This window comes from Apteryx mantelli, chromosome 10, assembly GCF_036417845.1.
Source record: "Apteryx mantelli isolate bAptMan1 chromosome 10, bAptMan1.hap1, whole genome shotgun sequence".
Lineage (NCBI taxonomy): Eukaryota > Metazoa > Chordata > Aves > Apterygiformes > Apterygidae > Apteryx > Apteryx mantelli.
Window position 1 is genome coordinate 23,181,393 of NC_089987.1, and position 13,828 is coordinate 23,195,220.

The following is a 13,828-nucleotide window of genomic DNA, read 5'->3' on the forward strand; positions in this document are numbered from 1 at the left end:
CACTGCCCCTCGCGCCAGGCCCGGAAAATCACTAGCCGCAAAGCTGTTGTCAGGAGCCAACTTCCCAAATATCTGTAAATCGGGACTTCTGCCCCGCACATTGGGGGACTCATGGGGCATCCTTCCAGCACTCGTGGCCCAGCTGGGTCCTGATCTCAGCTCATCGCTCTGCTTTGGTTACCCCAGCCCCCACCTTGCGGGCAGAAGGCCCCGCTTTGGCACCCGGGTGCTGGGCACCTGCGACTCTCCGTGGCCGCAGCTCCTCCCCGGCATTTCCAGGGCTCGTTCTGTGCCCAACGCCACTGCGCTGCAGAGCCAGAGCCGGGGATGTCCCCACATCCCGGTCCCTCAGCTCAGGACACCCCAGGGAGCACTGGGCCACCAGGATGGGGTGGATATAACATCACCAAGGCTGCTGCAGGCTGCCTGGAAAATGCATCCTCTTCCCGACCCTGGGAAAGGGAGCAGCGATCCTGGGGGCTTTTGGGCAGGGCAGAGAGGGCCTGGGGGCAGGACACCCAGAGCTGCCTGGCAGCGCAGCACAGCTCCTGCGGGCAGGACCTGCTCTGCAGCCCTCCTCGGGCAGGCAGCAGCCCCGCTGGCCCCAGGGACGCTCTGCTCTGGCTCCCAGGTGTTCCCGCGGGCTACCAGCCCCAGCTCCGGCACACGCGGCCCCGTGCTGGAGCCAGCGCTGGCTGGGGGCACCACGGGGCAGCTGGGGTGATTCCCGCAGGGGTGGGTGACACGGCAGGGATGGGTGACACAGCAGGGATGGGTGACACGGGTAGGGGTGACACGGGCAGGGACGGGTGACACGGGCAGGGATGCAGTGACGCAGGGAAGGAGCGGAGCGACACGAAGGGGGTAGGGGACAATCCAGGGCAGGGGGACAGGGCAGGATGAGAAGGCAGGGGGAGGTGACAGGGCAGGGCAGGGTGACAGGGCCGGGACAGGAGCCGCTGCCGGTGCCCCCGCCCCGGCGGTGCCGGTGTCCCGGGGCCGCGGCGCCCCCTGGCGGCGGCGGGCGGCGGCGGCGGCGGCGGCGGCGGCGGCGGCGGCGGCGGCGGCTATAAAAGGCGGCGGCGGGCGGGCGCGGAGGGCGGCGGGCAGCGAGCGGCGGCACCGGGAGCGGCACCGGGAGCACCGGCGGCACCGGGAGCATGGCCGGCCAGCAGGCAGCCCCGCACCTCCACCTGGCCGAGCTCACCGCCTCGCAGTTCCTCGACGTCTGGAAACACTTCGACGCCGACGGTCAGTGCCGGCGCGGCGCGGCGCGGCGTGGCGCGGGGGGGACACACCTAGATTCGCCCCGTTGCCACCCCCCCCCCCCAAATCGCCGCCGCGCCCCGGCGGAGCGGGCACGGCGCTGAGCATCCCCGCGAGCGGCGGGACCGCGGGCGCCGTCGGAGCCGCGGGGTCCCGCGGCCGCAGCGGAGGGATGCGGAGAGCCCCGTCGGGGGCACGCCCGGCCCCGGAGGGGGGTTAGTGCCCCGGGACCGGGGGGATAGCGGACCCCTGGGACCGGATCCCAGCCGGGACCCCCCCCCTCCGGCCGCGGGATGCCGAGCCCGGGCACGGCGTGGGTCTCCCCTCTGCCCTTCCCCCCCCGAGGGCTGGGTGTCTCCCGGAGCCGCCGGCAGCCCCAAGCCGTGCCGGGGGCAGGGGGTGAGAGCAGGCTGCAGCCCGGGGGGGGGGGGGGCTGCCCTTCCCGGGGCGCCCCGGCTCAAAGCAAAGCGGGGCCACCAGCCCAGTTTCCCCCCAGTTTGCTGGGGGACGTCCCTGCTATCCTGCTGGGGGCCCTCCGTGGGGCTCACAGCAGCGGGGCTGCAGCCTCTGCTCCCCTCCATCCACCACCTCGGTGGGGGCCCTTCGCTCATGCCCGGGTTGCCCGCAGGCCTGGGGGACAGCGCAGATGCAGGCTGGACCCTGGGGACGTGCCGTCCCCTGGAGGCAGGGGATGACGGAGGGGGTGTCCATCGCCCAGAGCGGGGTGGGGAATGGGCTCTCCCGGGGCTCCCGACCCCCACTGGACGGAGAGCTCTGTGCCAGGGGGACGCCACAGCCACGTCCCCCACGGGGACCTCTCCTCCACCCTGTGCAGATGGCACGGTGCCGGCTGGGCACGCTGGCTGCCACTTTGCAGCTGCACCCAGGGTGGGCAATGGGGCTGTGCGGTGGGTGTCCTCTGAGGCGGCTCCAGATGGGCCCCAAAACCAAGATCAGGATCAGTCCCCGCACTTTGAAAGAGGCTGCTTAGCAAGGACTAGCCTGGGCTCTTCTGCTCTGTGCCCATCCCAGCCAAGGGTCCGTGCTGGAGCTGGGAGAGCGGCTGTGTTTGCCCCTTGCTGAGAAAAGGGAGGGGAAAAAAATCGCACCAAAAAAAAAACACTTTGCTGGAAAAATAGTTTTTCAGCGCAATTTCCTCTGGTGCTGCGAAGCTGGCTCAGCTGGGGCTCCCTGGGGAAACCAGCCCTTGGAAAGCTCTTGTCCATCCTTGTGCCTCCAGGGCTGCTCGGCGAGGGAAGGGGCTGGGGCTCTTGCAGAGGCCGGTCGGGCAGCAGGGAAGGGAACGAGCCCTCCCGGGAGCTGTGTCACGCGGCGTCCCCGGCGGCTGGAGCCGGCGCTCAGCCTGTTGGGTGCTGTGTAATCCTCCCGGCCGGGCGTCCCGGCCCCTCCTGCAGCACCCAGGGGACGGACCGTGCTGTCGAGCATCGGCGGGGGAGTCCAAGCAGGCTGCAGCGGCTCCGAGCGCTGCCGCCGTCCTCAGCGAGCTGCCGTGCGCGGCTGGCTGTCCCCGCTGCAGGGATAGCTCTCGGGAAAGGAAACGTCCCCAGCAGGGGACACTCTGTCTTTCCTGCCACGCTCTCGGATGTGCTCCGTCATCTCCAGACCCCCGCTTGGCCGGCAGCCCCGAGGCAGGGAGAGGGTGTTGTTCCCCTTGGGGTCCGAGCCCCAAACTGCTCCGTGCTCCAGCTTGTCCTCAAAACCCTCTGTGCCAGCGAGATGTCTCCTCGGCACAGGCGAAGCGGTTCTTCCCACTCTGTCCGCCACGGGTGTGGAGAAGATCTGCTCGCCCGGCCTGGTGCCGAAGGCTGCGCCCTGCCTCTCCCCGGCCTGGCTTTGCAGCACCAGTTGCCCCCGGTCCTCGCCAAGGGCACCGCTTCCAAGTGTCCCAGCTCCTTCTCCGGGCCCGGAAGCAGAGTTTGCCTGGGGCTCATGTGAGCTGTTCCTAGGGCTTTTTGGAGAGCAAGTGGCACACGGGGATTTGGGCAGCTGGGGAAATAGCAGCCCTGGCAACTCGCTGAGCTGCTGGGTAGCAGAGAGGGCTTTCCTCCACGAGGAGGACAAGGTGATGAAGACCTCGCTTTGCCAGCAGCCAGGTCAGCTCAGGGGATGTGCTCGGGGCGCCCCTGCCGGGGGGGACCCCGGCTTTGCCATGATGCCTCTGGCTGGTCCTTCGGAGGGTCCCACAAACCCATTTCGCAGGTGCTGCAGAAGGAGGCACCCGACCCCGCGTGCTTTGTAGCTACCGATGGCAGCGACCGTAGCCCGGACGCAGGCTCCGGCAGGCTGCGACACTTCAGCAGGAGCACGGCCATTCCGGGGACTGCGGCTCTGAACGAGGCGCTTGGGCAAATCCGGGATGAGGCAGAGTGCGGCAGCGGGCTCCGCAATGCGGGGAGGCTCCCGGGTCAGCAGCGCAGCCGTACGGAGCGGCCGTAGCTCTCCCGAGATGCCTCTCGGCATAGTGCTGCCCCTGCGGACAGCAGGTCAGACCTGTCCTGCTTGCTGCTCGCTTTGGGGGAAATCAAGCTCCCGGCAACAGTATCTGTTTGGGTTCTTCTTCCTCCAGCTCTTTCCCTATTGCTGGTTTTTCGACTAAATTCAAAGGTGCTTGTGGCTCTCCGGCACCCTTTGCTGTGAAAGAGGAGGAAGGATAATGCTGCTGGGGAGCTGCGTGCCTTGGCCTGGCCCAAGATCTCCTTGGGGTGGTCACGCCGTCTCCGTGCCCAGGGCGCCCGTAACCCCCTGGGGAGAGGCTGGATGCCATGGGCAGAGGCGGGTGCTCGGGCAGAGCTGTGGGGAGCAGTCACCGGCTGCCCCGTACCCGAAACTGGGGTGCCCTGGGCCCAGGGGAGCAGGTGTCTTGGGGGATGCAAGAAGAAGTTTATAGGATCCGAGCATGGGAATAAAATAAGGGTGGAAACGTTGAAGTGTCAGTGGTGCATGTGGGGAGAGAGCAGGTGTTTCGGTGCCTTTTGGCTCTGGCCCCCTCATGCTCTTGGGGTAGCTTGGAGCTGGCAGGGAGAGGATGGGTGGATGGAGGGTAGCAGAGGAGGGGACGGAGAGGGCAACATCAGCCGGTTTCTGCTGTCCCTCAGACGCAAAAGCACCGTCCCTGCAGCTCTACCTTGCAGTGGGGCTGTGTCCAAGAGGAAAAGCTCGTTTCCGTCTCGGTGCTCCTGACTTCCTCCCAAGGCAGCCGGGAAGGAGGTGCCACAGCCGTTCCCTCTGATGGACCAAGGAGCCTGGCAGAAGCTGGTGGAAAGCGAAGCATTGGGAGAAGGGGGCTGCCGTCCCACGCCGGGGCGGCCACGCGGAGGGGGCAGGCGCAGCCCCTCGGGGACTCCCAACAGCACCCGACACCGCCCCGACACCCTCCTCGAGGGACGCTGTGGTGCCTGGCCACGTCTCCAGCAGCTTCTGGTGCCACTGAGCTGGACACGTGGTGGCACAGCCAGCCCCACGCTGGGCCACGCGGCCTGGCCACGCTCCCTCAGCCACCGCTTCGGGCCGCTCCAGTCACCCCCCGGGGCTCAAAGGAACCGACAGCCGCCGCCGAGGGAGCGCTTCGTTAAATCTTTGATGAACCTTCCTCCCGCTAAACCTCCGGAGCACCGAAAAGCGCCCCGAGCGCCGCAGCCTTTGGAAGAGCGACTACGGGCGAAAGCGCGGCGATGAAGCGGGCTTGGAAGAGAAGGAGACAGCACGGAAACTCGTCGCGGCGGCTTCGTTAAGGCGAAGAGCAGGCCCCGTTGCCGTGGGAACCACATCCTGACACGTAGCCCTAACGGCCTTGCGCGGGGCGGGCGGACGGCGGCTGCCCGGCCTCCCCACCCGTGTTTAACGCTCGCGTCGACGACGCAGCCCCCGGGCGTCCTCGTCTCTACAGGCGTCCCGCCAGCTCTTTGGCGGCCATGCGCAGTGGCGGTGACGCCGCCGGGCTTTGCGTGGCGGTGCCGGGGCGCGCCTGGGGTTTTTCCTTGCCTCCGAAGGAAGGAGAAGGCTCAGCCTGGTGTTAAGGCAGGGCAACGCTTCGCGGCAGCCGGCGCCTCTTCCCTGCTGCGACCGCCCTCGCCGCGGAGGAGGCCGCGCGCGCTGCCTCCCCCCGGAGCGTCCCTCGCCCGCCAACGCCTCGGGTTTCTTCTTCCTCCCCAGGAAACGGCTACATCGAAGGCAAAGAGCTGGAAAACTTCTTCCAGGAGCTGGAAAGCGCTAGGAAAGGGGCTGGCGTGGTAAGGCCCTCTCCTGCTTTTGCTGCCCGCATCCCTCCTGCCTGCGGTTTCAGGCTCGCGTCAGCGCCGTCTCGTTTGGGAATGGCCCTGATGAGCCTCCCTGGCTTCGGCGAGCCGTGAGCACGTGTCTCGTCCGCGTGCCCCGGCCAGGCGCCTCCCCGGGACCTTCCCGCCGCTGCCGAGCTGAGGGCGGCCCGTGCTGGCGTCCCTGCCGCAAGGCCGGCGGCGACGGAGGCTCCCAAAGCCCCGGCTCCTGGGGGTTATCCATGCCCGCGAGGCCCCGTGGGCAGGGAAGGGACTTGCGTGCCGCCAGGTCAGCGGGAACAGGCTCGAATTAAAAATATCGGGGATGGGAGAGGCGGCTCGGATCTGCCGGGGTGTCCGCGGGGGTAAGCCCAGCTGACTCCCGTCCCCGCTCTTTGCCGGCAGGACTCCAAGAACGACAACTTTGGCGAGAAGATGAAGGAGTTCATGCACAAGTACGACAAAAACGCGGATGGCAAAATCGAGATGGCGGAGGTGAGTCGCGCTGGCCCCGGGGGACCGGATGGGGCTGCAGGGCTGGCGTGTTGCCTTTGGCGTTCCCAGCGTCCGGGGTGGCCGCGGATGGCGGGAGGAGATGCCCAGGCAAAGCTCGGTGGGGGCAGTGATTTCTTTGGGGTAACATGAACAAGTAGAAATCCCCATATGGGGGAGTGGGAGAAGCTTGTGTGCGTGATGGGCTCGTGGTGGGGAGCCGCCGGAGCGTGCCGGGGACCTGGGTCCTTGTCCCACTGATGCTCACTGTCCCCCGCAGCTGGCTCAGATCCTGCCCACGGAGGAGAACTTCCTGCTGTGTTTCCGCCAGCACGTCGGCTCCAGCTCAGAGTTCATGGAGGTGAGTGGGGCTGGCTGCGCCCGGGCTCTTGCTGCCCTCACACCGTCTCCAGCCACAGGTTCTTGAGCCCGTTTTGGTCCCTGAAGTCCTGGTGCCTGGCTCTGCTGCGGACAAACGAGCAGCAGCCAGGCTCAGGGCAGGAGTTTCCCAAACTCTCCCCAGTCTCCCCCAAACCTTAGGCTCCAATTTGGTGTCAGTGCCTGGGAAAGCCTGGCCTGGTCCCCCCCTGAACCCGGCTTGCCCGCTCTCCTCCACGGGAGCAAGCAGAGCCGCTGCAGACATCCGCCTTGCAGCAGAGGGTCTTGACCGCGAGGGGCTTTAATTGATTTAAACTAACTTTGTTACGGTGGGAAAGAGGAGGGGAAGCACAGGAAGGTGGCGTGAGAGACCCATGTGTGAACAGTGCCGGTTTTGGGTGGAGAGCAGGAATGAGATGAGCTTCTCCAGTCCTCAGAGCTGTCCCAGCACCTTTCAGAGCAGCTGGGCATTTCATCCTGGTCTCCGGACCGAGGTGAGCTGCCAGGACCAATAGCTTTTTCCATAAATTCCCCCTCCAGGATGACCTGGGCGGTCTGTCCTTAGTGTCCTGCATAAATGGGCTGTGCTGGCCCTCCCAGCCACGCTCCACGCTAGGGCTGGCTGTGTTTTGGAGGCGAGAGGAGCCATCCCTGCATCCGTTGCCTCCGTCAGAGGGATGTGGAAACCCCAAAGCCCATGTGCATAGGGCAAAACCGATCCCAGGAAGCCTGGCAGATAAATCCTTGCCGAGCTGGTGGTTACCGAAACGCCGCTGGGGGCGAGGGAGAGGTGGCAGCTGCCAGGCAGCGCTGTACGGGGAGGGGGCGGCTTTCCAGCCGGGCTTGGAAAATGAACCTCGCGTCCAAATCGGAGGCGGAAAGAGGAGCGCCTGTTGCAGGGTGGCTGGTAAGCGGACGCTATTGTCGCCTCGGGGAAATGCCATCAAATATTAAAGCCCTGCCCCGCAAGCCGTAGCGAGGACAATAACGCGCTCGAACTCCTGGCGCGGCGTGCGCCTGCGCTCGCTCAACCGTCGCCCGGCCCGACAAAAGCCGCCGGTTTGTGTGTCGCCGGCCGGGAAAGCTCCCGGCCCCGAGGGGGAGAGGTGCCCCCGGGCGTTTCTGCAGGGGGGGAAACTCCTCTGCGGGGAGAGCGTGCAGCGGCGAAGCGGGCGCCATGGCGCGGCCCTGCCTCGGGCCAGGGCGGCGGGGGGAGCTCGGAGGGGGCCGCGTTGGGGCGAGGAGGGGGGAGAACCCCCCGCGAACGCTTGCGGTGCCTCCTTCGCAGGCCTGGCGGAAGTACGACACGGACCGCAGCGGCTACATCGAGGCCAACGAGCTCAAGGTGGGCTGCGGGCCGGGGCGGGGGGCGCGGGCAGGGGGGCTGCGCTGGGTGCCCGCTCCTGGCCCCGCGGGGCATCGCCCACTGGGGCGCCGCAGGGTGCTCAGCCACCCCGGGGGCAGCCCGGCGGGACCGTGCCGCGGCCAACGCGTCGCTCTCCGGCCAGGGCTTCTTGTCGGACCTGCTGAAGAAGGCGAACCGGCCCTACGACGAGCCGAAGCTGCAGGAGTACACGCAGACCATCGTAAGTGGGGGCGAGCCCCGAATCGCCTGCCTCTGCCCACCCCGCCGCGGGAGGGAGGAGACGGTCGGTAACGGGCTGCCGCTCGTGTCCCCACAGCTGCGGATTTTCGACATGAACGGGGACGGGAAGCTGTGCCTCTCGGAGATGTCCCGGTAAGACCCCTCTCCCGCCGCTCACTGCCGGCAGAGCCAGGGGCTGCGGGGTGGGGATGTCTCCTCGGATGCCTCCTTCCAAAAAGGGGCTTTGGGACCGCAGAGTGGGCTGCCCCTCTGCACCCGAGATCAGCGCTGCTGCCGGGATTTGGGGAGCGAAAGAAGCAAGTGGTGGGGAGGAAAAACCTCAAAACATTCGTATCTGTTAAGAGTTTGTTTTCACTCTGGCTGCCGGAGGAAAGCAGGTTTTCCTCTTTGGTTTGCTCATGTTTCTAAATGAAAAATCCTTGTGACTTCAAAAAAACCAGCACTTTTCATTACAAATGCAGTGTCACATGGGGCATTCCTACAACTTCAGATGTCTCCTGGCAAAGGAGAGCAGCGGAGAAGAAACCGCAGAGACCCTTCCCTGCCAGCGGTTCCTATCTGGCCTCTTTAGCCGTGTTTTTTTTTTTTTATTTTTTTTTAACGAAGAAGGCCAAAACTTTCTGCTATCTGCATTTCTAGGTGCCAGCAGCTACCGAGTCCCTTCTCTGCTTTGTCAGTCCCGAATCGCGCTCGGTTCCCCAACGGCTGTAAGTTCACGTTGGTCCAGCCTCCCGCCGGCGCATCCGCAGCCTGGCGCTCTCGTTCACGCTGCCGCAGCCTGAATCGGCTCAGGGAACCGATCTGGCTCAAAGCTAACCTGGGGAAAGGAGGAGGAGGAAAAAAAAACGAATTTTTGGCCAGATCAGTTCCTTCATCTGACTCTTACTGCAGAAATGCTGGTGCCAGGCGGGAACCTGTGGCTGGGAGCAGAGGGTCTGGCCAGGGTTGGCTCTCACCTAAGAGAGCGCCGAGCCCCACGGACACGTCCCTGGGTGCGCGGCTGATGCAGCAGCGCTGCGGTCGCGTGCCCGCTCCGCAGCAGTTTCCTGTCCCTCGGGATACCTGGCTCACTGCGACCTGGCTGCTTCCCGCTCATCCTCTGGCCTTCTTGTTTTTCAGACTTTTGCCTGTGCAGGAAAACTTCCTTCTTAAGTTTCAGGTAAAAAAAAAAAAAAAAAAAAAATCATTCCTATTCCCTGTTTGCAGCGTGCCTCTTTGCCCTCCCTCACTTCTGTTTCTCTTGCCAGGGAATGAAGTTGTCGTCGGAGGAATTCAACGCTATCTTTGCCTTTTACGATAAGGTAGGAGGGCAGTGGGAAAGGAAGACAAGGGGATTAACCTGGTGGAGCTGACGGCAGGGAGGGGGCCCTCGGCGCTGGGCTGGTGGCGAGGGGAAGGCCGGATGCAGGCGACCGGCTCTGGCTCGGAGCTGCCGCCAGCCTCACTGCCAGCATGCTGGGAACAGGCTGCCCCCAACGGAGCGACCCACAGGCCTGGGAGAGCCGTCATCTCCTGCATCCCTACGTTGCTGGGATGTGGAAGATGTTTTGGGGAGGCTCCGCTGAGGGTCACCTGCTTTCCAGGTCTCTCCTAGGAGTTTTCTCATCCCTTCCATGGGGCTGGGGATAACTTGAAGCCTGGGAAACTGCTCCAGCCAAAAATAGCTCATCAAAATAAGTCTTTGGATCAATTCCCTGCTCCGATGCAGGGAAGGAGTGCTGGTGCCAGGGGCGGACAAGTTGCCAGGGCAGGGACCCCAGCTGCATCCAGCAGCCCTCCGCACCCATGCCCGTCCCGAGCGGGGTGGCTGTGGGGATCCGGATGCTGCTGCCGGGGGTGGGCTCCCCAGGCACGTGTCCTTCCCTGTGCTCACGTCCCTCCATCACTGGCCAGGACGGGAGCGGCTTCATTGACGAGAACGAGCTGGACGCGCTTTTGAAAGACCTGTACGAGAAGAACAAGAAAGTAAGTGGGGAAGGGCCGGGCGGGAGGGAGCCCGCACACCCCTCCAGCTCCCCGGACCGTGTTCGGGCTTTGCAGGGAGTTGCTAAAACCTTGCTCAGGCCCCTGGAGAGCCAGGTGGGAGCTCGCACCTCCCAGGCCCTTCTCCAGCCCTCGGAGGGAGCGGGGAAGCCGTGCTGGAGCAGGGGAGACGCCGCAGCACCCACAGGGGACACCCAGGGTGCTGGGGCTCTGCTGGAGCCCAGGGCCAAGGCAGCGCGTGGGGAAATGGGGGTGCGCAGCCCCTCACCGATACAGCCCCCATGGCCCCACTCCTTGCAGGAGATGAACATCCAGCAACTCACCAACTACAGAAAGAGCATCATGAACCTCTCCGACGGGGGCAAACTCTACCGCAAGGAACTGGAAATTGTGCTCTGCAGCGAGCCCCCCATGTAGGGTCCCCTGCGCTCCCTCTCCTCTTCCTCTTCCCTGGTCCCCCCCCACTTCACCCCCATCACTGCGCCGAAAGAGAGCGCAAAGAGGGGAGCAATCGCCGCCACGGTGCTGGCCGGGAGCTCTGCGCCCACCTCGCCGTGCCCTCCGCTGGCGTTCGCCCACCCGCTTCTGCCCGGGGCCCGGCCCCTGCCCGCCGCGGGGGGAGGGCGCTGCATGGCCCCGTCTGCCCGCGGCCCCTTCGTCACTGTTACGCATTGCATAGGGCGCTAGTGCAGCTCTTCTTGGGTTTCCTCCTCTCTCCAGAGTCTGCCGTAGTTTGTTTTCCTGTTAAAATCCCTGCCACTGGAGTGAACTTTTATTTTCCCCATCGGGCTGGTTGGTTTGTTTTTTTTTCTTTTTTTTTTTTTTTTGGGGGGGGGGGTGTCTTCTCGTTCGTTTGGTCTCTTTTGCGTTCTTATTGTTTACCAAAGAACAGTTTACAAATAAACTCAAGTACTGCTACCAGACCCCGCGCTGCACCTGGGCTCATTCGCCTCCTCCAGCCAGGCACGTGCGTGGCCAAGCCCTTCGCCGGGGTGCTGTGGGGCCCCCTGGGCCCCCTGCCTGCTGGTGCTCTCAGCCATCGGCCTCCTCCAGAGAGGTGGATGGCCCGGAGCGCTCTGCCCTCTTTTGTGGGTCTGTCCCGTGGTTTAAGCTATTAGGTCAATACACAGCATATAGCTGTAGCAGGATGGGATATAGGAGATGCTTCTCTAATGATAGATACACTTATTTATCTCCTTTACCTTTCCATGAGCTGTCATCTTCTCTTGTCTTCCCAACGTGCTCCGACTGCAGCACAGAGAGGCTTAAAGCCTCCGGCTCAGCAGGTGCTGGCTGCTGGTGGTGCAGCTGGTGGATGGGGAGCTCTCGGACAGCAGCAAAGAGAGACATGAGTAGAAACGAAGCTGATGGAGACATCTGCTGACTTTCTCGGCTTTTCAGAAAGCCAATGAGCTCTGCTGAGACTAATTGAGCTGTTATCGATGGTGCAGGGGAAAAAAACTGCCAGGAGTAGATCAGAAACCCCAGGCGGTGGCAGGAGGGCAGAGCCATCCCTGGTGAAACTTTGTTCATTAGTGCTGAGCCCTCCATCCCAAATGTGCCTGAGCCGATCCCGAATAAAGGCTGAAGCGACAGCCTTTGCTGGGAACATCATGTGCTCTGCTGAGCCACGCATGAGTGCAGCAACGGCACCCAAATCGATGTACAGAAAAGCTTTAAAAATGCAGGGAAGGTGGACCCACGAGCATCTCCCTGGCACCCAACGTGGCAGCAGCTGCACTGAGGGTCTGCCCATGCATGGGGTCCTTACACTCCCAGTAAGCTGGGAGAGAAGCGAAGCGGTGGGTCTGGAGAGCCTGGGAGGGTGGAAAGGCTGTCCTGGGCTCCCTGGGGCCTCTCCTTGGACCTGCAGCGTATGCCACCATCCTGGGCAAACACTGCCATCCTCAACGGCAAGGATGGTGAAGGTGTCTTCTGAGGACAAGTCCCTGGTATGGACAGAGGTAAAAAAAAATGACCCCTTGGCACATTTGACCTAAGGAAAGAGAAGTTACTGAATCATTGCCTTGACCTACCCTAACGCCTGAGCCTGCTGCAGAGGGACAGCAGTGAAAGGGGAAAGACCACAGCCAGACCCAGTCCCAGCTGGGCCTAGAAAATTCATCTTGGGGCAAGGAAGGGTGAAAGGAGACGTTACAAACAGCTGCCCTGCAGGAATAGCTTTACGCAGACCCTCAGACCACAGTCCCACACAGAAAAACCCCTCCCCAAGGGCCTCGAGCTGTATGAAACCAGGCTTGGGGTTTGCTGCCAGCAGGACATTTGGCCAGCAGGGATGTCTTATGGTCCCTTGTCTCTCTGCCACCCTTGAGACCAGCAGAGAGGCATGGTACCTTGTGCTGCAAAACAGTCGCATCCGCATTTCGGTGTCACCGTAAGGGCACAAGGGCTGGCTGCTGGGGACACTGACGTACACACGTACCCCACGTGATCATCCCCAGGGCAGCAAGCAGGCCAGCTACACTGCGAAAACCTTAGTACGGGGGCTCCTGCTACAGTGGGATGACTCCCTCGCCCCCCCCAGGCTCCGTCCCCGTGTTTGGGTCAGCCGCGCTCCTCCGGCTCACACCTGCAGCCAGGGACATCTACGTCCCACAGCAGAGATGGAACTACCAGATGGCTCAGAAGATGCAGCTTTGGAGGCAGCTTTCTTTGGCTGTGTTTGTGCTTGTGGTCCCAGGCAGACAAGTGTCCATAATGGACTTTTTTTCCCCCTCCTGGTGCTGGCTAAACCCTCCTGCACTTGGATAGCAACTCCTGGTCTCGCACGCTTGGGCTGTCCCCGAGAAGGGCTGGCGCACATCCCTCCTCCCGGGATTCCCCTGCGCACATTTCCCGGTAACTCCTAGTTATCCCTCTCAGATGCCTCCAAAGCACCAGGGGTTGCATCCGCCTCCTGGAAAACCAGTCCTGGCGTGGAAGTACTGGTGGAGTAGCAGTGCCACCCACCGGCACAGCTTTCCAGCTGGGGACTGGGTGCACTGGGAGCATCCCTACCACATCCCTGGCTGTACCGGGCAGGATGCTCCCCCGCTGCCCAGGATTGTCTCAGCCTGGCGCCCCGGCCCCTGCGCCGAGCGCAACCCCCATGGGGCCACAAAGTGCCAGCTGCAACGCGGAGTCCTCGCCAGCCCCGAAGCCCTTGCAGGGGGGAGAGCCCCCCCCGTCCTGCCTTGCTAGGTGTGGGGTGGTTTCCCGTGCCCCGAGAGCCTTCCGGCCAGCCGGCGCTCCCCTGCCCTCCCGTCGCCCCTCGCAGAGCGGCCAAGGGCTTTAACAAGCCAACGAATGCAGTGCAAAATGGTGTTGGAGTGAACACAGTGTAAATGGTGTCACAGTGAGCAAGGTGTAAATGGTGCCAGTGTGAACATGGCATTAGTGGTGTCAGTGCAAGTGCAGTGTGAATGGTGCTGGTGTGAACGCGGTATAAACAGTGTTGGTGTAAACACAGTGCAAACTGTGCCTCTCTGCAAGCGGTGCAGTTGTGCGTCAGTGTGAAAGTGGTGTAAATGGGGTCGGTGCGCGGGCAGGGCGAATGGTGCTATTGGGAACGCGACGCCTGCGGCAGTGCTGTGCACACGGTGCCAGCGCGAAGGCGGTGTAAACCCCGGTGCCGTGAACGTGGTAGAAACGGTGCGGATGAGAAGGTGGCGTGGGGGCGCAGCGGGCGCCGTAAGCCCGTGCCGGCGTGTACGCGGTGCCGAAGGGACAGCGGCCAGGCCCGTGCCCGCGAGGGGCGTCGGGCCCAGCTGGGCTCCGCGGGCTCCGGCCCACCGCAGCCCCCTGCCCTGCCGGGGAAGCCCCCAGCGCA

The 13,828-nt window shown here is 63.9% G+C and overlaps 1 protein-coding gene across 1 annotated transcript; it reads left to right on the top strand.

Annotated features, from left to right (window-relative positions):
- The first annotated feature begins 1,160 nt into the window (after positions 1-1,160).
- On the top strand, positions 1,161-10,832 carry CALB2 (calbindin 2). The gene is made up of 11 exons (XM_067302920.1): positions 1,161-1,251; positions 5,440-5,516; positions 5,946-6,035; positions 6,313-6,393; positions 7,699-7,755; positions 7,919-7,996; positions 8,093-8,148; positions 9,136-9,175; positions 9,264-9,317; positions 9,910-9,981; positions 10,300-10,832. Exons 1-11 carry the CDS (start codon positions 1,161-1,163, stop codon positions 10,414-10,416), a joined length of 813 nt encoding a protein of 270 aa, XP_067159021.1. The 3' UTR covers positions 10,417-10,832.
- The last annotated feature ends 2,996 nt before the right edge of the window (positions 10,833-13,828 follow it).